Raw genomic sequence first — 27,526 nt, 5'->3', positions numbered from 1 at the left:
TGCAGAAAAGCAGCAAGTCAGGAGGCAGCAGTTTCACGATATGAACTCAATCAAAAAACATGGGAAGAGACTCGGCTCTTTGACAAGATCTAAAAATCTACAGTTAAATGAAGGTAAATAACAACCACTTAGTAGTGTTAGATTTAATAGTTAGTAGTCACTTCAAGTTGTATCATTTATTCAACAGATAATTACTCTAGGTAGTTACATGATCAGAAAGCTCAAACATGATAATATCTTTCTATTTCTTTTAAATGTACTCTAAATCAGGGCAGAAATAGCCCCAGCTATCCAGGTTATTTGGAAAACTTTAAAATATCTGCTCTACCTCAAGCATTGATGTTACCTAAGAATGTTTAGCATTTGAACGCTGTTACTGATGAATGTTTTCCAGGCACTCATGTGATTCATACTAATGAAGTAAGAAAATATTACTGCTGCTACACTAGTCTCTCAAACACATGCCAAAACTTAAGTAATCTCACCACTGATTTCTCTCTCTCATTGCACAAACATTCTCCCCTAAAAGCAAAGGTATGGTTACATTAAGCATGGTGGTAAGGCAAGAAAGCACCATGGGGAGATCCAAAAGCTCCTATACAGTGCAGGCAACCACCACAGTTCCACTCAGAGACAGTTGCTGAAACAGCTGTTCATTCACACTATCCTCATTTTTTCCCTGCCAGTCAGCTCTCATCCTTGCACCTATATAAGGAGACCTTCCACCTTCCCATCCACCTAGAGATGAAACAACTAAAAGAAATGTTAGCATTACTTTGCCTCAATTCTCACAGCAGCAAATGCAACAGCAGGCTCCACTGACAAGGTTCTCCACATTCTCAGTGGCTGCTGTCGGGGGAGACAAAAAGTGGATATTTTTTTGTAGCAGAGGTTGAGTGTGAGAAATAACCCAATAAGGAATCTCTAACAGAAGTTGTGAGAAACTTTTAAAGAGTTATTGTCTGAAAATGTAGATTAATTATCCATCATGACCAACACATATACCAAGAGGGAACAAAACCGTGTCATACACTAAACTTGGTTCACAAATCTACATATGTTATAAGGCAGCCTATTTTACTTCTTGTTTCCCCCCTCATTTTAAATTCACAAATGTGTTTCATTAGACCTTTTTACACACCACAGCTCCTAGCTTAACAAAGCTTTTAATTAGTTTTTAGGTATTTTTTTTTAATCCATAAGAATAAAAGGCAGACTATATCCTTGCTTTCCATCATATACCTGTACAGCAGGGTCAACAACCTTCTTTCATGTAGGGGCCAGACATCAGGTACTTCAATAGTAAGAACACATACACATTTGATACACATGTGCATACTTCCTGATTTGGCCACAGACCTAAGGAAAAAAGAGATGGGCACAGCACACAAAGATGTATGGCCAGGTAGAGAATGATGCTTAAAGAAAGCTTCTGCCCTTGGTGGCTAAGTTTGCAGACGACACCAAACTTTTCCGAGTGGTGAAGACCAGAAGTGATTGTGAGGAGCTCCAGAAGGATCTCTCCAGACTGGCAGAATGGGCAGCAAAATGGCAGATGCGCTTCAATGTCAGTAAGTGTAAAGTCATGCACATTGGGGCAAAAAATCAAAACTTTAGATATAGGCTGATGGGTTCTGAGCTGTCTGTGACAGATCAGGAGAGAGATCTTGGGGTGGTGGTGGACAGGTCGATGAAAGTGTCGACCCAATGTGCGGCGGCAGTGAAGAAGGCCAATTCTATGCTTGGGATCATTAGGAAGGGTATTGAGAACAAAACGGCTAGTATAATGCCGTTGTACAAATCTATGGTAAGGCCACACCTGGAGTATTGTGTCCAGTTCTGGTCGCCGCATCTCAAAAAAGACATAGTGGAAATGGAAAAGGTGCAAAAGAGAGCGACTAAGATGATTACGGGGCTGGGGCACCTTCCTTATGAGGAAAGGCTACGGCATTTGGGCCTCTTCAGCCTAGAAAAGACACGCCTGAGGGGGGACATGATTGAGACATACAAAATTATGCAGGAGATGGACAGAGTGGATAGGGAGATGCTCTTTACACTCTCACATAATACCAGAACCAGGGGACATCCACTAAAATTGAGTGTTGGGCGGGTTAGGACAGACAAAATAAAATATTTCTTTACTCAGTGTGTGGTCGGTCTGTGGAACTTTAAAAGGGGATTTAAAATTCGCCTTTAAAAGGGAATTGGACAAGTTTCTGGAGGAAAAATCCATTATGGGGTACAAGCCATGATGTGTATGCGCAACCTCCTGATTTTAGAAATGGGTTATGTCAGAATGCCAGATGCAAGGGAGGGCACCAGGATGAGGTCTCTTGTTATCTGGTGTGCTCCCTGGGGCATTTGGTGGGCCGCTGTGAGATACAGGAAGCTGGACTAGATGGGCCTATGGCCTGATCCAGTGGGGCTGTTCTTATGTTCTTATGGTCTGCTTACACTGTGTAAGCCTTACAGAGACAGAATTACAAACCAAAATTATTTTTAGGGTTGCCTCAGACCAAGCAGATATAACTTTTTGGGCAGAATGATTTTTGGGTGGTGGGCCAGATCTGGTCTCTGGGTTTGGAGGTTGCCTACCCCGACACACAGGAAAACAGTGAATTACTACTAAGAGGGATTGTGTTCTGAAATACTAAGCTAGAAAGGTTTATCCAATAATGCAAGGGAACCAAACAGATGATTATATAAATATTTCCAATGCAAAGAGTGTTTAACCGTTCTTAAGTGTAATTATAATAGCTGATGCATGTTGTCACAAGATTTGATGCAGTTAGAATCCTAATATTTCTACTTAACATGTAAGAGCTAAGTGTGGCTTATTCAAAATGTTGGGACAATATACATTTGGCAATTATCATAATTGTCTACACATAACAATGGTTATATACCCTGTGTTACAAGTGTTCATATAATCATCAATTTGGTTCACTTGCATTATAGGGTGAACCTTTAGCATACAGCAAAACAGACATGGGCATGTTCATCACTCACCAGTGGTGTAGCTAGGTCATTTGACATCCGGGGCCCATAAATTTTTGTCACCCCTACACAACACATTAATTAATTAATCAATCTTTTTTTTTACATTTTTTAAACCACTCTTCCTTTAAGGACCTCAGGGTGGAGTGCATGGTTCCTCCCCTTATTTTGTCCTCACAACAACCCCATGAGGTAGGTGAGACAGAGACAGTAATAGTCATGACATGAAATGAATAATAAAAATGGTCAGAAAATAAATGCAGTCAATATTTCCCCACAAGCAATTGATGAAATTCTGCATCAAATGGTATATAACATACTGGTATTCTTCCAGATTTCAGTCACTACAATGTCCACCCACCGAAGATATCCCATTGATCTGTTTTGAGTTAAGGCAGTGGTTCTCAAACTTTTAGCACCGGGACCCACTTTTTAGAATGATAATTTGTCCAGGACCCACCGGAAGTGATGTTATGGCTGGAAGTGACACCAAGTAAATTAAAATATTATAAATAATTAAACTAATAATTACATAAGGGGAAGCAAGCCCTATCTACCAAGTGAATTTTTTCTGTAGCCTGCCTGCAATAACAACCCCCCCTCAAAAAAAAAATCAGCAAGATTTTTAGCCCTACCCAGTACCCAATTCAAGTTCTTATATTTAAACCATATCACTATCAGGACCCACCTGGCTTTACAAGTCTAAAAGAGAAAAATTCACCTTACCAGCTCAAGCTGTTTTACTCTTTATAGGGAGGCTGCCTTCTGGAGCATTTGTTGAGCTCCACTTTCATCAGGACCATACTGATAGCCTCATTCCCCTTTGCCTGACCTTACCATGAGTCAAGGCATGTTTGCTTACTCGCATGTAAATGTGATCGTGTGGTTTAGCATCACTTTGTATAGAGCTAAATACACTTGTCAGCTTGGAAAAAGAGATCTCCTTCTTGGGTGTTTTTTGGGGGTTGCGTTCATTGGATTAAGACCATTGTGGTGTCACTCAATCCCTCTCAGCTTGCCCTTGCCAATGGACTAAGGCACGTTTGCCTACTTCTGAGTAAACACATGATACAGCTCAGTTTCACTTTCTATAGGGCTCCATGCATTTTTTGTTTTCTGGGTTTTTTGGCCATTAATTTTGATAGAATGGAGATAATGCACTCCGGTCTTTTTCATTGCATTCTGCTGTAAATCCCGTATTGAATGGTATATGACATGTTGGTGTTATTCCTAAAAACCGCGATTTTAGCTATTTTGGTCACTTGTGATGTCACCCCCCCAAGGCTGGTACCAAGGGCAGAAACCTCCCCTGCCCCTCGCTAGCTACACCACTGTCACTCACGATGATGTACATGTTACTGACCCACACATTCTTGGTATCAATATGGGAAAAACTCCACATATACTGCTGAAAATTTACTTGAAAGCCAGAAATTACATACATCTTGTCAAATCAGCAGCTTTATGAAATGTTTATTCCAAAGTTCACACAAGTACATGCCAAACTGCTGCCAGAGGCACACTCTCCCCCTCTTAACCTTCAAACTCTCTGTGATTTTATATTGCATAGAAATATTTAAAAAGTGTTCTGGTTCCCCTTCAGACATCAAAATTTCCTTTCATATGGAAAGCATATACAGGTTAAGTATCCCTTATCCAAAATGCTTGGCACAGTAGCATTTCAGATTTTGGAATATTTACATATACCTAATGAGATATTGTGAGTGGGACCTAAGTCAACACAAAATTCATTTGTCTTTCATATACACCTTATACACATAGCCTGAAAGTAATTTTATACAATAGTTTTAATAATTGTGTGAATGAAACAAAGCCTGTGTATATTGAATCTTCAGAAAGCAAACACTATCTCAGCCATCAGTTTTGGATTTTGGAGCATTGTGGACTTTTGGATTAGGGATGCTCAACCTGTAGGGACCAACTGTCTACTATAAGTCCTCTAGAATATTTAATTAGCTATTTAATTGGACTTTTAGATTATGTGTTCAGAGGAGAACATGTCCCACAGTCATGGTCTGAAGCCACATAATACAGCCATCTCTCAAGAACAATGCAAAACTGTGTCTAGTAAGTACCTAGATCAGCGGTTTTCAACCTTTTTCATCAATGGTCATGGCACACTGACAGGGTATTAAAATGGTCAAGGCACACCATCAGGTTTTTGACAATTGACAAGGCACACCATGCTGCCAGTGGGAGCTCACATCCCCCATTGGCCCTACTAATAAATGACCTTCCCCCAAATTCTGGTGGCACACCTGTGGACCACTCAAGCCACACCAGTGTGCCACAGCACAGTGGTTGAAAATGGCTGACCTAGATAGTAAGTACCACAGAATCATATGTATAATACCTTTGAGTTTCATGACAAGATACAAGTGGAATAAATCAACAAAAATAAATACTACCAGTATCAAAGTAATATTAAATAAACTCTCCAGTTCATCCACTAGGAGGCAACATCTTCCTGGGAAAATGGAAAATACATTTGTCTACTGTTTATTGTTAGTTACATTTATAATCCACACTTCCTCCAAGGAGCCAAGGGCAGTTTACATAAATCTTTCCTGCCACTATTTTATCCACACAACCTGAGATATAGGTTAGGCCAAAAGAGATTAGTCTAAGGTCACTTAGGCAGTTGTGGCCATGTGGAAATTTGAACCAAGCCTTCCTAGTCCCCATCAGTATTGGAAAAGGCAAGACACAGTGGTTATCATATTAGTCAAGAATTAATGAGTAAGCAAACTATTAAGTATGAATGGTAGCTTAGTCTCAACAGTCCCAATTTTGTCCTAAGACACAAATTACACATTTATGAAAACTAAGGACCAGACAGCATAGGAGAACTGACACCATCACTCTTATTAGTTTCAGAATATTATGTACTGCTTTTCAACAAAAAAGTTGACAAAACTGTCAGTTATCATATAAGTACAGGATGAATCTCATTATTCGTGAAGGTTCGTTCCCAAAACTCAGTCCCTTTGCTCCAGTGATTTAAAAACAGCCTTGCTGACCTTTTGTAATGCACACAGAGGCAATCAATCTCTCTCCAGGTGCTTAGGCTTCACTAGGAGGCAGCAATTCTTCCCTTCACCAGGAGCAGCAGTGAGGGGGAAAGGTGATAATCACTGCCATTTAGCCTTCTTTCACGTGCTCAGTGAGGGGTTTGCCTTGTCCCTGGAGAGAGAATGATTGTGGATGGTCAGCCAGCTGCCCTCTCTTGCATTAATGAGGTTATTGTTGTTTTCCTTTAATTTAAAGGGTACTTCCCATCATGTTGAGATAAAATCTATGGATAATTAGGTTATACCTGTAATCATTTGTATGACTGTCTCCCTACAACAGTAAAAAGCAGTTTTTAAAACTGATTTTAAAGAGATGTATTTTTCCCCTTCTCCAGAGATCAGCACATTCCTTCTCATTTGCAGTGCTCATTCATGTTGAGTCAAACTCGTGCATAAAAAATCCATGTATAACAAGGTTGGACCTGTAATCCAACCCTGCACTCCATCTGAAGGACCAGGTCTGCAGCTTGGTGGTTTGCTTGAATTCACAACTACTCCTGGATTCCCAGATGGAGGCTGTGGCCAGCAGAGCCTTTGCCCAGCTTCAGCTAGCGCACCAACTGTAGCCATAATTGGATTATGCAGACCTTATGTGAAGTGATCCATGCCAAGATTACATCAAGACTAGACTACTGTGACATGCTCTACTGGAAGCTGCCCTTAAAGACAGTTCAAAAACTTCAAATTAGTGCAGAATGCATCAGCCCATATACTTGCTGCAGGTAGGCGATTCAACTTGGCTGGACCACAGCTGCACTGGCTGCCAATTCATTTCTAGGCCCAATTTAAGGTGCTGGTTTTGACCTATAGGGCTTGGAATCAGGATATTTGAGACCCCGTCGTCATCTTCTTCTATATCACTGTTCTTCAACCTGTGAGTCAGAACCCCAATGGAATTGCAAACTCCAACTCATTTGGGGGGTTGTGGCAATCTTTCAAAGACTTGCAAGAGAGGACTTGGATTCAATTCAGTAAAGGTACTGACTTGTCAAAACGGAGTTCTTGATATAATCCTGCACAGCCTCTTCTCTCTGTCTTGTCCCGCAGCTCCTACCCTGCTCAAGCTGCTACTTCACAAGATTGTTGTGAAGACACAATAGGTGGGCGGCAACAGGGGTGGGTGGGTGGGTTTGGGTTCCAGGAGGGGGGAGGATCAGTGCTAGGTTCCCAGTCTCATGCTTTATTTGGGGGAGGGGGGGTATCATGGCATGAAAAACATTGAGGAGCACTGTTTTATATAATCCAGCTCTCCATTTATTGGAGGGGGCCCTTTTACAGGTGTTGCCAGCTATGGAGGTGAAAGGAGCAACAGTAAAGAGTAGGGCCTTCTCCATAGCAGTACCAACTCTGTGGAATTTCCTTCCTCTCAATTTATGAACTACTACTCCTCAGAGGCTTTGAGACAGGGCCGAAAGACAATTCTTTTTTATGAGCCGTAGGCTTTTTAATATAGATATTTAAGGTTTTTATACCGATTAGTTCTATGGGCCTGCTTTTTTGTTTGCTGTTGGTTTTCTTGCTTTTGTCTACTGATGAGATTTTTAGGTTATTTACCATTTCTAGGAGATTTTAATGTTATATTTTTATGTTTCATGTTTTTATGATGTTTATTATTCCTGTAAATTGCTTTGAATGCCCATTAGGAAGATAAAGCAGCGTATATATTTGTAAATAAAATAAATTTATATGGCACTATCAACATACATGGCACTTGACAAAGAATGAGTAGACAAGTCCCTATCCTTAGGGCCTTACAATCTAGATCAGGGGTATCAAACGTAAGGCCGCAGAAGTTCTTTATCCAGGTCACATGATAATTGGGCTCTCCCAGCTCCGCCCTTTCAGCAGCATCATTTCTGCCAAGGCTCTGGGAGGGAGAGATAGAAGGCAGCCACAGAGGCCAAGGAATGCTACAGAGAAAGAGACAGACCAAAAGGGGTGAGAGAGGGAGATGCTGCCGAGGCCCTGGGAGAGCCCAATCATCAGGCAAGCCACTTCTGCCAAGGTGTCACTTCACAGAGTACCTCTCAGTTGCTGAACTGCAAAGTGAGATCTCAGTAGAAGCAGTGCTGCTGAAAGGGTGGCCTGCATGATAATTGGGCTCTTGGTACGATAATGGAATCATATCTTGAAAATATTATCAAGATTAGTGTATTTTATCTTCTGTTATTTGCAGCTAATGAGTTCCTACCTGAAAACAAAATGCTTATTTCTGGCCAACTGTTTAATGATGTCACTTCTAGCCCTCAACAGGCACTATGAATGCTATCTGGCCTGCTGTATGAAATGAGTTTGACACCCCTGCTATAGTCATACACAAGAGGAACATCAAAGAAAGGTGGAAAATGTAATTGTTCAAGTTATACATATTTAAACTTAGTTAGAGCACTGTGAAGCGCTATGGCCCACCATGGCACTGTATGAACTTTGTAGAAGTGAACAACAGCAAGATACCTGGTGATGACATCATCATCAGTCATGACCAATTCACCCATGCTAGCCAGTTCTCCAACTGTCCATCAGCAGAAGCTGATTACAGTTGGAGACTGGTATCAGCCCTTAAAAAGGGCTGGTAGAGGATGATGGGGTTGATCAAGGAGGGCGACACTGGGAGAACAAGAGAAGAGAAGGTGATGAAGAGGGTTTTAAAGGCTGAAGGGAAAGGAATGTGAATTGGGAAAAGATGGGGTAAGGTATAAGAGGAGGGAAAGGGCTCAAGCTGAAGGACAGAGGTAACCTGTATAAAGAAGGGGAAAAGTCCTGGAAAGGGAAGGAGCACTAGATCACCCAGAGGTATGGCTGGAGACAGGTAAGATCATTCCTAAGGGTAGCCTAAATGATAGGGGCATATTGCCACAGCATAACTGCACCCCCAGAGATAATTGCCCCTGGGAGTGACGTGAGACCATTGGACTGTGGGTAGTAGTACTCAGGAGCCTCCCTTCATGCAGGCAAATCCTAGAGACTAGAGTGCTGGGCAGAATAATACCCCCTACACTGTCCCCGTGCAGCACTGAGCATCACCTGACTTAACAGAGAAAAACCAATTCATACAGAAGAACTGCTGGACATTTGGACTATGTTCAGGACAATGGTGTGGCAACCGCCTTCTGTGTTTTCCCATCAAAGATTGTATGTGCTTTAAATAAATTAGTGGAACATATCCCCCTCTAGTTTCTGTTCTTCTAACAAGATGTCACATCCCCTCCCCAAGAAAGCAAAACACCCCCTAAGGGGGGGAGGCACAGACACAAGTAGGAAAAAGTAAGCTATGGCATTGTAGCACAAGGCTTCATGGAAAAGGTATATTTTTAGGAAATAACTTGAAAACAGAGAACTTTTGTCTTCAGTAGCCTTGTGATGTTGGTAGATTAATACATAAAACACCAATATAATTTATATAAAAGCACTAAAAATCAGACTGATCCCAAGAAGGTTATCACAAGGGGTTCACTCAATTTTGTGAGTGTGTTAGAACCAAATCATTTTTCTTACAATGAGTGAGTACCATATTTTTGTGCCGCACCAAGATGCAAAGGAGCAAACTACACCCTCAGGCAGAGCTCTTTTAGCTGTTCTTTGTAAAAAGAAGAAAGTGGTAAAACTCATTAGTGTATCTCTCCCTCTTCTCAATGCCAGTAAGATATAGCCAAAACTCTTGAAAAAGTAATAGGACCCTTAACTGCTGGCAAAGTCTAACTCAAAGGATTATACTCTTCTAATCAACATAGAAGTTTGCTCTTTGGAGCACAATGGCTCCTATACAAACAAGGCAGATACACCCAGCATCAGAGCCACATCTCTTTGACTTTCAACTTGTACACTGCCAAGTCAACTGGAGAAGGCTGTTCCACATGACAGCGGGCCATGATGATTCATGAACTGCCATACACAGTTCAACCACCTTCAGTGTGCCAACATACTAGAGCAGTTGAATTGCATGTCAGATATAATCCAGATCTAATACGAACTACCAGAACAATGCAGAGTGCCATCTACTGCATTCACAGGGTGACTGCTCAGTAAAAGCCAACAGTACAAGCTTGAAACAAAGTGAAAAGCAAACCAAAAAAGTATCAATATTTCATAAAGATGTGATGTTCTTGCACATGATGGAGTGTCTTTTTTACACTTATTCCCATTTATTTTGCTACATTAGCTACAGGCAATACTTCCACATAGCTATGCTTACCAAAGACAATTTTATTCCCTGACAATACAGCAAGGTTACAAACTTTATCCAGTGGTTGACTACAATCTGTTTCATATAAAAATATCAATAAATCTCTTCCTTCTGTTGTCACAGAATGCCTTAATGAAACTGAACTACTAAGCCTACTGTTCCAAACTTTTTTATACTCACAACAGTATTTTTCTGCTAGATTTAGACATCCTTTCAACACTTTGCAGAAGTAAGGACAAAGTTAAGCAAAATAGATGTCTTAACAGGGATCTGACAGTGTCGTGTGATATTTGACTACAGTTACTACTTCCTTGACCTTGTTTTCATAGGTTACCCTCCAACGTGTCAAAACTATAGGTGACAAAATAGGAATTAGCAAGTAGAAATGGTTTAAGAACAAGGAGTCTAGATAATAAAACCCTTGGGGAAAAATCTGTGAGACACATTGAAAGTGTACAAGTATCACTTAATAGGAAAGAGACTTCAATTTACAATTTTACATGTTGGTGGAAAATTTAGTTCCAGCATAGTAGCCTCAAACCATTTGAAAAGCAGCTTGCAAAGTACACACACTTATACATTGCAATAAATGTATTCTGGCACTTATTGTTATAAACATTTTCCAGAACTAGATGTTAAACAGAATGATTTTAAAAACTAACCAAAAACTACACATGAGATTTAGTAAGACTCTGAAGGACAAACTGAAGGCCTTTTAGACCACAAAAGCCTAGCAAGGAATTTGAAACAAGTTGCAGAAAACTGGGGGGGGGGGGCAGAGAGACATACATATTGCTGCTCTGCCATCAAGACTGTATAAAAATAGAACATAATTTTCATAAAACACATATGAAATGATTTATACCAGTCACCCAAAGTTTGATTAAATGCAAGTGAAAGTGGAGTGTAACCAGAAAAGCATCAAAGCTCGTAACGTAGCAATGGTGAATACACAACAAAGTTCAGCAACAGGCATTTAACACACTGTCTTGTTTTATCAGTTTCACATCAGAACTTTTTATTACCATCTGCAGACTCCTTGCTGTCAGAGGTTAACTGCACTTTTAGATTAACCTGGATTTTACTCCAGCTTTGATCACTGGCTCACTTGTTACAGAGAACTAATGCACTTTTTGAATTTTACAACTTAAACATTACAGCAAAAAAAACAACACACAGATCTGCATTGAGTTCAACCTTGCTGCACCAATTCTGTTACTAACAAATAACTACGCCAGGAAAAAAAACAGCAGGAAAAACTGGGAGGGGGGAGAGAAGAAGAGAAAAAGAACTTCTCACAACTGTGAAAAATCACTGGCTGGAATCCAGCTACAGTATGGACCTAGGCCACCGGTTCCCAAACTGTGGGTCCAGGACCAACCAGGGCTCATGTCCAAAATTTTGTTTGGTAATGAAACTGACAGGGCCAATTAGGTTATGTGCCTTCAAGCGTTAAACAAGCTGCTACTGGGTGGGGAGCACTGCTGCCCAAACACCACTGTACCTACAGCCCTTGGCATTTATAGATCAGAGCAGTGTCAAGGGCTCTAAAAAGTTTGGGAACTACTGACCTAGGTAAGGGAGGGGGAGACCCTGTACAGTGAATCCGAACCCTTTCCATTTCAAGGTGTGTTAATATGGGAAGGAGAGTGAGAAACAGAATAACAGACCTGTCTCCACCCAGTTCCTTGAATGAATTAAAGAAAACTGGGTGGGGTGGGAAGCCCATATTCTGCCCCTCTGCAAAAGCTCCTTCACAGGCAACCTGCTCCCCCTCCACCCCTAACCCCATCAGTCAAGTTAGAACCCAATCCTATCCATGTCTACTCAGAAGTAAAAACCCATTGCAGCTAATGGATCTTACTCCCAGGAAAGAGTGAATAGGATTGTAGCCTGAGAGCCCAATCCTAGCCATGTATACTAAGAAGTAAATCCCATTGCAGTCAGTCATTACTCCCAAGTGTAGCCCCAGCCTATCCATGTCTACTCAGAAGTAAACCCCACTGCAGCCAGTGGGGCTTACTCCCAGGAAAGTGTGGCGAGGACAGTAGCCCTGAGGCGCGCGGGGACGAGGCAGGAAGGGGGACGGATGCGGGCAGCGCCCGGGAGAGTCCAGGCTGGCTTCCCCACCAAGTCACTGCAGCACCAGCAGCCTCCCTCCTCCGCCTCTTCTCCCCGCACACCGCAGCGGCGGCTCCCTCTCCACGCCAGCCACACAGCCCTCCGCCTGAGGCGCCGGTGCCGAGCACCGGGGGAAGCCCGACGGTAAGTGAGGAGCGAGGGGTCGCCCTCGTCCCAGGCGGGCGGTCCCTCCGCTGGCGGGGCGGACCCTGGGCGAGGACTGGGCTGGGCTCCCCGCCTGAGGGAGGGGAGAGCGCAGGGAGGCTCCGGGCGGGCGGCAGCAGGGCACGTCCCGCGTCAAAGCCCCGCCGCCAAAGTGCCTCGCGCGCCCCAGCCCGGTGCCTCCGGCGAAGGGCGAGCGCTGGCCTCGGCGGCACCTGCCCTCCCGCCTGCCTCCCCCGAGGCGCTCACCGTCCTGTGCCGCGGGGGCTGCTGCTGCTGACGGTGCCTCCCCAGCCCCGGGAAGCAGCCGGCGGCTCCTGTCAGCGCCGCCGCTCCTCCTCCGGGAGCCCGGGAGAGGAGGAGGAGGAGCAGCGATCTGCCCGCGGTGGCCGCCATCTCTCAACTGGAAGTCGCCCCGCTCTCCGGCAGGCAGCGCTGCGGGGTTGCTGGAAAGGGGGCGGGGAAATCCCCGCGCGCGCACCAGCCAACAGCGCAAGCCCTACTCCGCGCAGGGCTCCGGCGGCGCGTGTCAATCCCAGGGCAGGCCCGCCGCCGCTCGCGCCCTGACCAATCGCCGGCCGGCAGCGATTCAGGGAGGCGGGATAGAACGGCCGAGAGCTGTCAATCAGGGGAAGGTGAAGCGCGGGGGGGGGGTGCGTGTGAGACGCTGGCTTGGCAAGCCGGTAGGAGTGAAGGAGGAATTGGGTTTGGCAACTCTGAACCGGAGTGGCCTCTGAAGGAGGGTGACGCTGCCTTGCCAGCCTTTCAGTGCAGAGAGCCCAATCCTAAGCATGTCTACTCAGAAGTTAGTCCCACTGGAGTCAGTGGGGCTTACTCCCAGGAAAGTGTGGATAGGATTGTAGCACAAGACGTTTATGGTAGTGTAAGCTTTTATGGGCTGCAGCCCATCCTTGATGTTTTTGCTGCCTTAGGCTGCAATCCTGTGCACACTTACCTGGAAGTAAGTCCTACTGAGTGTAATGGGACTTACGTCTAAGTAGACATGCATAGGTTTGGGCTGTCAGTCAGCTGCCCCTCTGGAAGAAGCAACTTATGGTGCTATCATGAGTATGTCTACTCAGAGAAGTGAGATCCATTCCATTTAATAGAAATTATGCACACTTCCTTGGGAATACAATTGCAGTTTTACTATTGCTTTTTTATTTTCTGATGTTAGGTGAGAAGCTCACAACCTGATCCTGTATATGGCCTCTCAGAAGTAAGAGCCCAATCCTATGCATGTCTACTCAGAATCAAGTTCCACTGAGTTCAGTGGGACTTACTCCTATGTACATGTGTACAAGAGCACAGCCTAAGCCCTGTTTGCTTCAGGGGGAGTGTCCTCCTGTGTAAGTGTACATAGGATTGCAGCCTCAGGCACATTTCCACATTTACCTGGGAGTAGTCCCCGTTGGTGACAATGGGATTTACTTCTGAGTAGACATGCATAGGATTGAGTTCTCAGGGCCCAATCCTATCCAACTTTCCAACACCAATGCAGCTGCAATTCAGCCCCAAAGTAAGAGTACAAATATTCCCTTACTTTAAGGAGGCATCAGTGGCTTCCCCCCCCCCAATGCAGGATGCAGCTTATACCCCACTGGTATAGCTGCATTAGTGCTGGAAAGTTGGATAGGATTGGGCCCTCTGTCTTTTAAGTGTATGCAGAAGGCTCTCTGGGTATGTGGTATTTCACTTTTCTTCTAAGGCTACATGATGACTTTGTCCAAAACAGTCTTTATGTCTTACTGGGTATTGAAATACCTTTTTTTTTTTAATCAGCTAGTTGGTTCACTAAAAAAATGCTTCATACCTTTATGTCTCTCTGTAAGGCCAACAAGACTACCACCACCATAATTTCAAAAGACACCAGATTTGGAATCAGCAACCAGAAGCCTCAGAGCCAAACTGCCACATAAAGACAGGGCCAGCCCAGTTATGATGCTGACTAAAATGCTCATGTCAAGCAATAAGTTGTGGGGGAGCAATGAACTAATGAGGTGTGAGGCACCCCACACCTTGTGACTGTCCCCCTGTGAACTGTTGCTCACCAAGCTACTTCACTTGGCTCACCACTCCTTGGGATTGGGGTGGCAGGAGCCATCTCTTCCAGCAGCATTGGGAAAAATGGGGGCTGCAAGTTTTTCACTGCCCATTCTTAGTTGAGGGGGGTGCAGCATACCATGGCAATCCAGGGCCAGTCCCCTCAGCCTGAACTGTGGATAGGTGTGGAGCTAGAATTAAGAGGACAGAGAGTGCTCTGGATTGCCACATTTTCACCTCACCTACACCATGAGAAGAGAGAGGTGGCTATAAAATTGCACTGTCTCCCCCAAGCAGGTGTTTGGGCTTGGGCCAGACCTGCTGTCAGGTCACTTTGGGAGAGGAGTACTTTTGTGCATGTCTTCCTAATACTGGCCCTCCTATGATACTGAGACCATTCTATATGATAGCAATATCAAGAAAGAAGGGAAGGCAGCCTAAAAACCATAGGAAGTTTGGAAGGTAGGTCAGGACTCACTGAATCAGAAATGATGGGTCCTAAACAAAGCCATTCTGCTGTGGCTATAGGGCTTGCTGTTGCCATGCTAGGTTTGTCTTCTAAAGAAACTGCTGACATAAGAATGGTACTAACAGTATAAGGAAGTGTGTTGGATCTAGATCCCAATTCAGATTTCAGCGCAGTCATGGCTTTGCCAGTGTCTTCCAGCTTATGTCCCTGAATCTATCATAGGGCAATAATAATGACTTAGACAAGGTTATTATTGTAAGAATAAATCTCATAAGGAAATGTTGCTATTACCCCTCAGCCTTCAAGATAATGTAAATCTAAATAATGCATAGTACATTGACTTTGGATACCTCCAGCAGTGTTTTTCTGAGATCAGGAAAATCCTCAGATGTTCCTATTTCCGTTGGAATGCTCTTCTTCCTAGGGGTTATTTATTATTTTCAATTTGTATTCCACCACATGCTTTCAAAGCCTCAGAGAGGCAAACAACAATTTAAAAAAACAATAAAATACAATTAGTATAGTACAATAAAATCAATGGAAAAGCAACATAATTACATCCATTGTAGCAAGGATTTAAAAAAAAAAGTATCAGAATGCTGGAATAAAATTCATGTGTCTCCCCAAATGGTCACTGGAACCATATGGTCTTAACCAATCACCAAAAAACAAAAGCTAAACAGATCTAGCAACAAAGCTAAGCTGCCTTCCTCTAGGGAAGGGTGCCACCACTGAGAATACCCTGCCCCTTGACCAGCCAACTTGTATGCTGGTCAAGATCACATTAGCAACTTTAGTTTTGTACAGAAGGGCCCATCTCTCAGTGGTAAAGCATATGCACAAGGCCTCCAGTTCAGTTCCTGGCATTTCCAGTTAGAAACTGGAATAAAGAGACATCTGCCTTGGACCTCAGTGAACCAGACATTACTGAGCTACATGAACTAGTGCTCTGATTCACTATAAGACAGATTTATATATCCATATGAAATAGGATCCATTATCCAGGGCTTAAGCTATTTAGGACTTTAAAGGTCAAAAACAGTACTTCAAATTCTGCCTGGAAATTGGGATCCAGTGTTGATTTTTCAGCACAGTTGTGAATACTCTCTCAAGCCAATTTCTACTAGCAGGCAGGACAGGCTGTCACTATGCAAACCAATTGTGTTTTCTTCTGGTCAGTTTTCTAAGGCAGTCCAACTCAGTGAGATATATTTATATCCTGCAACTTTCCATCTCATTTATGGGACCATCAGGCCAGGTAACAATCAATATGGACAATATATGTAAAAAATCACCTAGAATATATCAAAGTTTACAATTAAACTCCATGGCACTCCATGGCACAGCTTCAGTGCAGTGTCGTTCAGAGCTGTCACTCCCTCCCATACTGTATATGTTAATCATTTAACTTAATGCCCTTTGTCTAGTATTGTGGTTTGACTTAAAAAAAAATACCACCACACTGGATGATCAATATAACACATCAGGCTATGGTGAAACCAAGTAAGTATCAGTGCTGCCCTTCTTCCAGTCTGTAGGACAAGGCATTTGAATGAAATTCTTCATTCTGTCAGCCAGTCATAGGAATCCCTGTAAGAAACATGGCTATAGCAAAGTCATGGATGTCATGAAACGGTAATGTTTGATGGGGAGGTGTGGTATTAATTCCCTCTATTTTTTTGGTAAAATCCTGTGTGTATGTAACATTGTGGATCATTCCCCCTCCCCCTTTTTTTGATAATAGAGTTTCTTAGTGACTTTTTGCTTATTTCATTTACATGGTTCCTTTTGTGTAAAGTCTCAAGTGGTGGTGAGCTTCAGTTGGAAAAGAAGAGGTGGAAGCGTAAAGTTATTTAATGAGAGAGTTGGCTAGTCCTTTTAGTTGGACAATAAATGATCGGGAAATAGGAACCTTTTGGTCTTCTTCTCTAGACAGTGCCCACGGGAAAGTTCAGTAAATGATTCCTGGGAGTGTGAGTAGAATGCTGATGGAGCCTATTATTTTAGGATGGTCAGTTAGGGACTATCTATCTAGAACATGTTAGGTTTTATGTTATTTTGGGTCTACCTTCTGTCTGCCATGTTACAAAGCTCTGGTGTTTGTCGTGCTATACTGGTTTACTTTGGCGTACAGTATTGGGCATGAAAGAGATCTTAGTCCATCCTTAAGTACTTTGCAGCAGTACAGTGCACTTTAATACTTGTTCACCTATTTGTTGAAATTGTTTCCTCTTGCCTAATTTGATGACCTTGTTGTTTTATCTGTTTAATTCGCTTTGCCATATTTTATTTAATAAAATCTCTATTTTTGAATCTTTCTTTGTTTTATTGAAAGAATATCAGTGGAGCGGGTATGCCCTTGTTATTGCAAGCATGTTCTTGAGAGAGAGCTTTGAGGCCTTGTAGTAGGTTAAGGTGGAGAGGGGTCTGGCCCAGGGGACTTCCTCAGGATAATCTAGTTCCTGAGCCAGTGGCAGTGGAGGTCTACGCCCCCCAAAAAACAAAAAAAACAACTTCTGGCTATGACAGGGGACATAAATCCCTTTCAGTTATCAGTCAGTTACATATGACTCACAGTGCAATCCTAACTTGCACTGGAACAGGCAGGCCAGTGGGCCTGCACTGTATCCAGCACAAGGTTGGGGCCAACTGTGGCTCAGCCTGGGCCAAGGATAAACTTTTCCCCTTACCTCCCTGGGGGCTCCACTGGAGCCACAGTGGCTCCAATGGATGTACTTGGATCTGCGCCACAGGAGGTGGCACAGATCCGAGCAGAATGGAGCGACCTGGAGCCACGCCACACTCCTCAGGGAATGGGGCTAGGATCCAGCATAACTGCCTGGTCCTGGCTCCACCTCCTGCTCCCTGCCTGCCCCTGGGAAGCCTCCAGATCCACCCCTCCCCTGGATATAGCATGCCTTTTTTCTGTACAGCTGCATCAGCTGGGGGGGAGGGTAGGATTGGGCCCAAAGTAAAAGAAGCCAAGAGGGCCCACAGCTAAGCTGTGACCTATAGGAAAGGCGGGGGAGGGGGTTAGGACAATAGCTCGTCCTCCAGTTTCCCCGAGAAGCAGAATCTGGGGAATCTGGGGAAGTCCATTTCCCTAGTTAAAATGGCATCAGAGTAGGAAGAGAACAACTCTGACCCATTCCTAAAATCATGTTCAGGACACAATAGGAACAAATTAGCAGCTTTCCAGGTTTTCTCTTTCTAGGGGCACACTCCGAAGCGGGTCTACTCAGAAGTAAGTCCTATTTTGTTCAATGGAACTTACTCTCAGGAAAGTGTGGTTAGGATTGCAGCCTAAGTCACACAGGGCAGTGAGGGTGCAATCACTCCTAGAGATCCAGTGTGGATCACTGAGAGTTGTCTGCCAGGGGGCATTCAAACACCCAGGCTTTGCCTGCAGGAGCAGCAAGGTACCACTTCCTTCAGGATCCTACCATTCTCTAGAACTCCACCCCCTGAAAGTTTAAAATGGCTATGTTAAGGAAACTGATTAGTATAGCAGGGAAAAACAAAGTTTAAGAGGGTACATAGTCCTGTCTATCCTCTTACAACCCAGCCTGTGCAGATTCCTTTCAATCCATTCTGGGGTGTTTCTCTGAGTTGCTGGCAGCAACATGGAAATTTAATGGTACTTGATCTCCTAGACAGAAACAGATGCAAGATCTACTTTGGGGGAGTGACTGACAATGCACTTGACTCTGTCAAAGAAGCACAAATTTCATTTTAAGTTTCATTTTAAGCCAGCTGTATTGCTGAATCTACTCAATGGCATGGTTTGTTCATGAGCTTCTAAGGTCACTTTTTTATACCTAAGATAACGTTAGTGCAGTCAGTCTGGCTCGAAGGGGACTGCAGCACTGGGAAAAGAGATCCATGTACATAGCATTGGGTTGTGAAGAAGGGATCATTAGGGGTGTGAGCAGAGCAAAAAGAATCACAATGAACAATCAAGTTCATTGGCCTTGAGTATTGGATATAGTGTAGCAAAGGTTAATTCTTATTAAGAGGAAGTGAAGCAACAAATAGTCAGGGGAACTTTCACAATAGTACCTGCAGTCAAGTTTCACAAGAATAAATATTATACACAAGCTCTGTATGGACTGACACACAACTACGGTATCGAAAAACAAGAGTTTCCAGGACTTGGCAGTAGGCTGGAGTGGACTTGTAGCACTATTGTATCACAACAAATTGTTTTAATGGGCAGTGCAATGCTTCAGCCTTAAAGCAAAAATGAAGCCTAGCAAGCTACGGTGAGGGATATGAAGACCAAGAAACCACAGTGAAACAAGTGGAATGGAAGTATACTTGTATATTGTGCCATGTTGGGACACTAAACCATTGCAGCTTAGAGAGATAATCACTGTTGCAAAAACATAAGAAAACCAACTGGATCAGGTTATTCCCACAGTGGCCCACCAGCTGCCCAAAGCCGGATAGAAAAGCATATGTAGTTCCTTCTGTTCCTGTATTGCAGTGCCATAATGCTGCTGAACCTGGAGATAGTACAGTATAATATCCATCATGGCTAGCTAGTGGCATCCTGTCTTCCATTAATTTGTCCAATCCCGTTAAAGCCACCCAAACCATTGGCTATCACCACCTCTTGTGGCAATGAACTCCACAGACTAATAATGCACTATGTGAAGCAGTATCTGCTAGCTTTGCTCTTTTTCCATAGTTCCTATCACCATTGTTCCTGGATGCAACTACAAATGCACAAGATGAGGATAGAGGGCTGTAGCCCCATTTGACACACCCTGTCATCTGAGTCCTGGTCTCTCTAGCAGAGGCTTTAGTACTGAGATTAATGTGCTGTGGTTGGCTGCAGAGCATACTCTGTGTTGTAATATGGTCATTAATGTGTTAAACATTGGAACTTACTATTATGGCAGTGGATCTCAAACTCTCTGGGAGAGTTTGAGAGCCACTAAGTTCTTGCATGGGCGGGAGGGGGGAGGCAGCAGGGGCGGGGGAAGGCAGCGGCCCGATCCCCAGGATCGCGCCATTCAGGGGGGCTGCTAACGGAAGTGGAGTGTGATCGCTCCGCATCTACTTTCACTGCTGTGGGGAGCCCTGCTGCAGGTTGCGCCGGGTTCCCCGCACCCCCGGGAGGCTGCAGGGACTTGGGTACATGTACCCAAGCCCCTGCAGCCCCCCTGAGCGGCACGATCCTGGGGGTTGCACTACTGCCTCCTCCCTGCCTCCAGGCTGCCCCCACCCCTTAAGGGGGCAAGGGCCAGGGCCCGCAGGCTGGGGCATCATGACGCCCCAGTTTGAAAAGCCCTGTATTATGAGATGAAACTAGACTCCACTTTTAGACTTTTCTTTCTTGTTCCTTTCAGTTTCTAGCTTAATCCTGTCCTGCCCTACAATAAAGAAGTACTGTACGCTTGTCTGATTGCAATAAATAAGGCCACAATCCTATCCTCACTTTCCTGGGATTAAGCCCTATTGACTCTAATGGTACTTACTTCTGAGTAGACATGCATAGGATTGGACTCTAAGAGTTATTTTATTCCTTCTGAAATGCAGGGCACTATACAAAAGTCTATATCCTATATTTCACTTACATTTTCACTGTAAGAAGGTGAACAGGGCAAACAGGTTGATGAGCTTGTCTTATTTTTTCCCCTCTCTGTGTTGTTTTCTGTGGGTGGTGTTTTGTTGTATGCCAGCTCAGATGTTGGTATAGTGTTACACCAATGTTTGGAGCATGTCTGTCACCTGGAGAAAGTTTAGGATATGGTCCTTATCCTGTGTACATCTCCACTCCATTTTGGCTTTTATACCAGCTGTACTTGCAGCAGCTGTCAAGGTATGTTGGCACAGTGTTGTGCTGGGATCTGTGGTGCACGTGCTGGCATAACTGGGGCTAAGCAGAGGGGTTTCATCACTGCTGGCACATCTGTAGTTGCACCAGTTTCTGAGGATGTACATATCCTATATCCTACACCACTCTGAATGGTGTTTCTAAAGTGAAGGACTGGCTGCCGAGACTGTGTAATTTTAAAATTTGTCAGTATCCTCTAGAACAGTGGTTCCCAAACTTTTTAGCAGCGGGACCCACTTTTTAAAATGGCAGTCTCTTGGGACCCACCAAGGTTTACCAGACTTTTTAAAAAGGAGGTCTAGAAAGAAATAGTTTTATGTAATTTTAAGTAGAGTGAGTTCGAGTTCGAGAACCTTTATTGGCATTAAAACAATTTGAACAGAACTCAGAGAGCAAAATAAATACAATCTACAACCAAAATTCTGTTCAGAACATGGGGATCAAACAGGAGGAACACATGGGGGGATTTTCCTTATAGCGGCTCAAAAATAATCAGCGACCAAATCAGTAATTGCCACAGAATGATCTTCCAGAACAGGGGTGCCCAAACCCCGGCCCTGGGGCCACTTGCAGCCCTCGAGGCCTCTCAATGCAGCCCTCAGGGAGCGCCCAGTCTCAATGAGCCTCTGGCCCTCCGGAGATTTGTTGGAGCCCACACTGGCCCGACGCAACTGCTCTCAACGCAAGAGCAACTGTTTGACGTCTTGCATGAGCTGTGGGATGAGGGCTCCCTCCACTGCTTGCTGTTTTACATCTGTGATGAAGCAGTGGCAGTGAAGGAAAGGCCAGCCTTGCTTTGTACAAGGCCTTTTATAGGCCTTGATCTTTTGCAAGACCTTCATTCATTCATATAAGTTCATCTTTAAAATATTCATTTATGTAAATTTATTCAAACTTTAAATGTAAATTAATTCTTTTTTCCCCTGGCCCCCAACGCAGTGTCAGAGAGATGATGTGGCCCTCCTGCCAAAAACTTTGGACACCCGTATTCCAGAAGAAAATGTAGGGAATCATCAGTGGAACCAGGAAAAGCTGACAAAATTGGCTCTAGCAAGGTATCATGGAACGTTCGAAGGGCAGGGCAGTGGCAAAGGATGTGGGCCACCATATCAGGTTCCTGGGAGCAATGTTTACAAATCCTGCTATCGAGTGGGACATTGTGAAATCTTCCCTCAAGAACTGCAGAGAGAAAGATATTAAATCTAGTGAGCATAAAAGCCCGCCTCTTGCTAGGATTTATTAATTCCCTGAAATAACAGGCAACATGGTCAGAGGATGGTAATAGACCAAAATAATAAGGGGAACATGTGGGATTAATGTTAGAAAATAAAAACTGAATTTCAGCTTCAAAAGGTCTGGACAATGATAGAATGGGCCTGATAGAGTCCAATATCAGCAAATGATTCTAAAACAATACCCAGAGATTGAAGTTTGGCTTTGAATAGTCTGAACCAGGTAGAAGTATAAGGATCTTTTAAGAGATTGTAAAGAAGGGAGTCAGGCTGGGAATTTAAATGGAGGCGCAACCAATATTTGAAGGCTGACAACCACGCCATAGTGGAAGGGAGATGGGTCCCAAGTTCCAAATTCCAGGGCCATGGTCGATAACTTGATTAAATTTGGGACTCCCAGGATGCGCCTAAAAAAGGTAGCCGCTACCTGGTCAAGTTCTTTATTCATGGCCTCAATCCATATGGGAACACCATACAGGAGTTGACTAAGAGTTTTAGCACGAAATATCTGAAGAGCAGCAGGGGTATATTGATTTCCAGAATTAAAGTGGAAATGGGCTATTGCCTTAAGGTGAAGCTTTGTTGAGGAAATAGCCAATTTCCTATGAAGGGACCAACTGAGGCGATGATGGAAAGTGATCCCAAGGTACTTAAAGGATTTAACTTGTTGGAAGGAATTGTTACCAATTTTCCATAAGACCGGCACCCAAGACTTGGAAAAGATCAAAATTTTGGTCTTCTCCATGTTAATTGTCAGATCGTTTAATAAACAGTATGATTGCAATTCTGTCAGCAAGTGGCGCAAACCTGGTCTGGAAATAGATAACAGAACAGCGTCATCGGCGTAAAGCAAAATAGGAAGAGGGTCACCATTGAGGGTAGGGGCAAATTGATCACAGTGGGACAGCCAAGTGTGCAAATCAGCCAAAAATAAATTAAATAGGAGGGGAGCTAAAATACAACCCTGGCGCACCCCTTTAGTAACTGAAATCATGCCCGAAAGTGAACCAGATCTATCGATATGGACCTGGCAAAAGTTAGAGGAATGACGACGTTGGATTAAAAACAGCAATCGTGGGTCAATCCCCCAAGAAGCTAGCTTGCTGCATAAAATTCCTCTATTAATGGAGTCAAAAGCTCCACGCAGGTCAATGAAAGCCACCAATAGTTTGCCCTTTTGGTGGACTAGGTATTTCTTTACAAGGAAAGATAGCAGAAGGGCGTGGTCAAGGGTAGAGCAGCCCGAACGGAAACCTATTTGTTCCCTCCCCGGCAATATTTTTAAGTAATAACCAGAAAGACCTACAAATATTTATTTCCCTATACAGTATTTACATATGCTTGTAAACTGCAGGAGATCAGCTCCTTGCAGGGCAATTAGCAGTTACAATATCTGATTTCTGAATAGTTTCAGGGCTTGAGGCAATTAGTTATCTGATCTTTCCATCACCCTTTGGCAATCCACCAAAAATCAGGTCACGGCCCTACAGTTTGGAAACCACTAGAATCTAGATCCTCATTCCTTGTCATTTCTATCTGATTCTGATTTTCAAACTTCCTTCCTGAGATAGTCAGTTTAGGCACAGATATCTGCCCTACATCTTCTGTAATGAAGACAGATGCAAAGAATTCATTCAGCTTCCCTGCAATCTATATTTAATCTTCCCTTTTATTCCCTTATTATCTGACATTCCAACTGCCTTCTGGACAGGTTTCCTGTTTCTGATGTATTGTAAACAAACTTTTATCGTTTGCCTTTGGTCGCAATCCTAACCCACTTTCCAGCACTTACATAAGGGCAATGCAACTCCAAGGTAAGGGAACAAACATTGCCCTACCTTGAGGAGGCCTCCATGAATGCCCCCCAACTGCAGGATGCAGCACATGCCCCACTGGCACAGCTATGCCAGTGCTGGAAAGTGGGTTAGGATTGCGCCCTTAGTGTTTTTAGCCATGCTCTCCTCTTATTCCGTTTTTTACGCCCATTATTGTCAGGTTACATTTCTATTGCCAGAGTTTTGGCACAGTCCTTTTGTTGCAATTTGCCACCTGAACTACTGTTCCCGTGGCAGAACGTGCTTTCCAGCCATCGTAAATGGCAATCCAGAAGTGTGCGTAACCATTTACCTTAGGACCATAGTCAGAGACAACACAGAGGCCTCTCATGCAGCTGTGGAGCAAAGAAGGCCCACCAACACAGGTGAGATGGTAGAATGGGGCAGAGTGGAAAATGGAACAGGGCAAGGTTGAGAGGTGTGCTAGAGGCAGACGGGGTGGCACCTGGCACAGGCAACGTGCACCAGATACTATCCTCTTCCTCACATCTCAACACATACCCCTTTCTCTTCTAGAACTTGTGCTGGCTAAAGGGCTAGCACAGGTCTGAGGAGATCCAATGGCAATTGGGAGGCTTATGGGGAGATAAAGGAAAGTATTTTTTCTCTTGCCTCTCCCAAGTCTTCCAATCCACACACCCCCCTCATAGCATTCAGCACAGCCTGTTTGGGAGGCTCAAAGGACTGGGCTGTTTGTGTTCCTTTTTGTTCTCCTCATTTGGGCAAGATTTCCATTTTCTGCAGGAAGCCTTCTTGCCTTTTAGAGCTTCCTTGACTCATGAGCCATGCTGGTGTCCTTCTGTACCTCATGATACTGTTCCTACTGAACAGTATACATTCTAGTTGAACTTCTGTTATTGTGTTTTTAAATAACCTTCATGCACTTTAGAGAGGCCTGATCCTCTGACTTCCCCTTTCATCTTCCTATTTACCTGTCCACTCATTTTTGAGGTCCCTATTTTGAATGTGTTTGTGTTGGACTTCCTCGGAAACTTTTCATTTACAGTACATATATGTTGAACCAGATACCACTACAGTCACTGTTCCCTATCAGCTCAACAAGACTTGAACTAGTTCTGGGTGCCGCATAGGATTAAGTCTAGAATCGCCTCTGCTCTGGTTAGTTCCAAAACCAAATGTTTAGGGCACAGTTGGATAGGGCAATCCTATCCAACTTTCCAGCACTGAGGTAGCCCTGCCAATGGGGCATGTGCTGCATCCTGTAGTGGGGAGAAAGTCAAGAATACCTCTTCAAGTTAAAGGATATTTGTTCCCTTACTTCAGGGCTGCACTGTGACTGCATTGGTGCTGGAAAGTTGGATAGGATTGGGCCCTTAGTGTATCAAGAAGTTTGCTGCCGTTGTCAAGACCGGAACATGATTTACCCAGTCTACCCATTACAAGAACACTTTCTCCTTTGGATGCCTCCCTGATTCCTTTTCCAAGTCAAAGATCAAACACATTTTGATCAATAGGGTAATAATACAGCCTCAGTACTAAAGTATTATTTGAGTCTGTTATTTCCACCCACAAATTATTTTGCAAAGGAGACTGGTCACCTCAGGTCTACTGCCCATCATAAACCTATCTCTGTCTATGCCTAATGATTGAATTGTCCACTACTAGGAGCCCCCCCCTCCACCAGAGGACCATTTGGTGGCAGATGGAGGCATGAAAGAATAAAGGCTAATCAAGGAATGGGTAACTTCTAAAGAATAATTTTTTTCTTTGTCAGAATGACAGGCTCCTTTTATGAGACTCTTGCTCTTCATTTCAGCAGCGGAGCTGTCAGCTCAGGAACGAAAAACTTCTTATCATATCCTTGAAGGCCTCATCCGCATGCTCCGGTGACCCCTCAGCTTCTTCAGGTCAGCTGCCCTGGCTTCATTGAATCAGGAGCTTATTGCACCAAGAACACACCCATGATTTATGCCCAGTAGGCAGTAATACGTAAGGCTCTCAATGCAATATACCGGAAACTAACCACCCCACTGTTGGTTTTCAACCTGCACAACTACTTATTGATTGCTTTTGTTTTCTGTGGGGGACTGATGACTAGCTGACTTGGAAGGCTAAGTCTTACTTTATATTTTATTTCTATATTTTATTGCCGGGAGCTTGGTTTTGATGAGAGGCAATGTTCGTGTCCTGGCCTCCATGCCCAACTGCCAAATTCACACAGATGCTTAACTCACTGATTTGTTTCTTATTAACTCAATGCTTTGTCACCAGGATGCTTTATAAATTGACTTTTCTCTGGCTAAGTCTACACTGTGGCCCCTTTCAGATTATATCAATATAATAGCTTTCCCCTCTTCATGCTGGGGATTAGTTTGGGTTTCTAATTGAGTTTTACCACAGCAAATCAAGCTTTAAGTGCTATAGCAGAGCATAAAAGCCGTAGGTTTCTACAGAATTAATTCCCTAGTAGTCAGCTTCTTCCTAGCAATTCCTTTCCTTGCTGTGCCCACATATAAACCTGTTAGTGTGTTAAATAAATAAATGTTAGAACTTACTTCTCTCGCACAGTTGCCTCATTCATCTGTTTGTTTTCTGTTTACCTCAAAGCTATGTCACTGTGTTAAAAATTTCCCCTCTCCCAACATGTGTGAAGCCTAACCTACAGTAACTCCATTTTAGTTTTTGCTGGCATTTCTGGGAGCCAAGCAGGGCTTTATATTTATTAGTGATCTGCGCTCAGGTCTGGGCATTCAAAGCTTTTTTTCAGCAATCTGCGCACAATACCTGATTCTCCTTTGGCAGGCTCTGCAGAGGGAGCGCCATAACAAAGTCAAGAAGCCAGAGGGAGGGAGATGGAAGAACTGATAAGTGCACGGCAACTTCTTTTATCTACGGCAACTTCTGCTTTCATGTTTCAGGTACACATTCATGGTCCTGCGCACCTTAGAGAGGACAGTGATGGTGGCTGAAGTTCTTGCTGGCTTTCCTCCTGCCTCTCCTTTCTGGATTACACTTCAGCAGTCTAGAAAGGATGGGCCAAGCAGAGAGTGATCTGGAAGTGGAAGGGGTGAACATAAAGGGGTGGACAGCAGCATAATGTGGGCAAGGTGGCTGGGGCAGGCTGCCCCATGGCGCTGCACAGGTTTTTCAGGCTCTCCGCAGGGCAGGGGCACTGCAGTGCTCAGCACCCAAGTGCTCAGACCAGCAAGCAGAGCGCTGAAGGGCCTCCCACCCACCCCTTGCTCTGTTTGGCTCCAGTTTGGAGCCATTCCAGGAGCGAGATGGGTGACACAATGGTATCGCGTCATCCCACCCCAGATACTGGCCAGCCCTATTGGCTGAATGTGTGCTTAACAGGTGCACATGCCCCGAAGGAAATGGCAACCAGCTCTACACTTAACACACATTTGGAATTTGGGCCATCCTTGCCATGTTAAGCCCAATCTATTTCCTTTGTCACAAGCAAATTGGGTTGCATTTACAGTACTTGGAATTAAGTTCCACTGAAATGTGTTGAAGTTCTTCTTGAGTAAAAATACTTATGATAGGGTTGTTAGAATAGGAGCTGAAAGATCCCTAGAAATACAAG

The 27,526-nt window shown here is 43.9% G+C and overlaps 1 protein-coding gene across 2 annotated transcripts in view; it reads right to left on the bottom strand.

Moving 5' to 3' along the window:
* The window catches only part of MCU (mitochondrial calcium uniporter), a 124,205-nt gene extending 111,208 nt beyond the window's left edge, over positions 1-12,997 (bottom strand). For both annotated transcript variants that reach the window (XM_066620439.1, XM_066620438.1), the window contains exon 1: positions 12,805-12,997. In XM_066620439.1, the coding sequence (XP_066476536.1) occupies positions 12,805-12,951 (147 nt within the window). In that variant the 5' untranslated portion in view covers positions 12,952-12,997. The remainder of the gene's footprint in view (positions 1-12,804) is intronic.
* Between the last annotated feature and the right edge of the window lie 14,529 nt (positions 12,998-27,526).

The sequence above is a fragment of the Tiliqua scincoides genome, chromosome 3 (assembly GCF_035046505.1).
Source record: "Tiliqua scincoides isolate rTilSci1 chromosome 3, rTilSci1.hap2, whole genome shotgun sequence".
Lineage (NCBI taxonomy): Eukaryota > Metazoa > Chordata > Lepidosauria > Squamata > Scincidae > Tiliqua > Tiliqua scincoides.
This window is presented reverse-complemented; position numbering and strand designations above follow the sequence as displayed.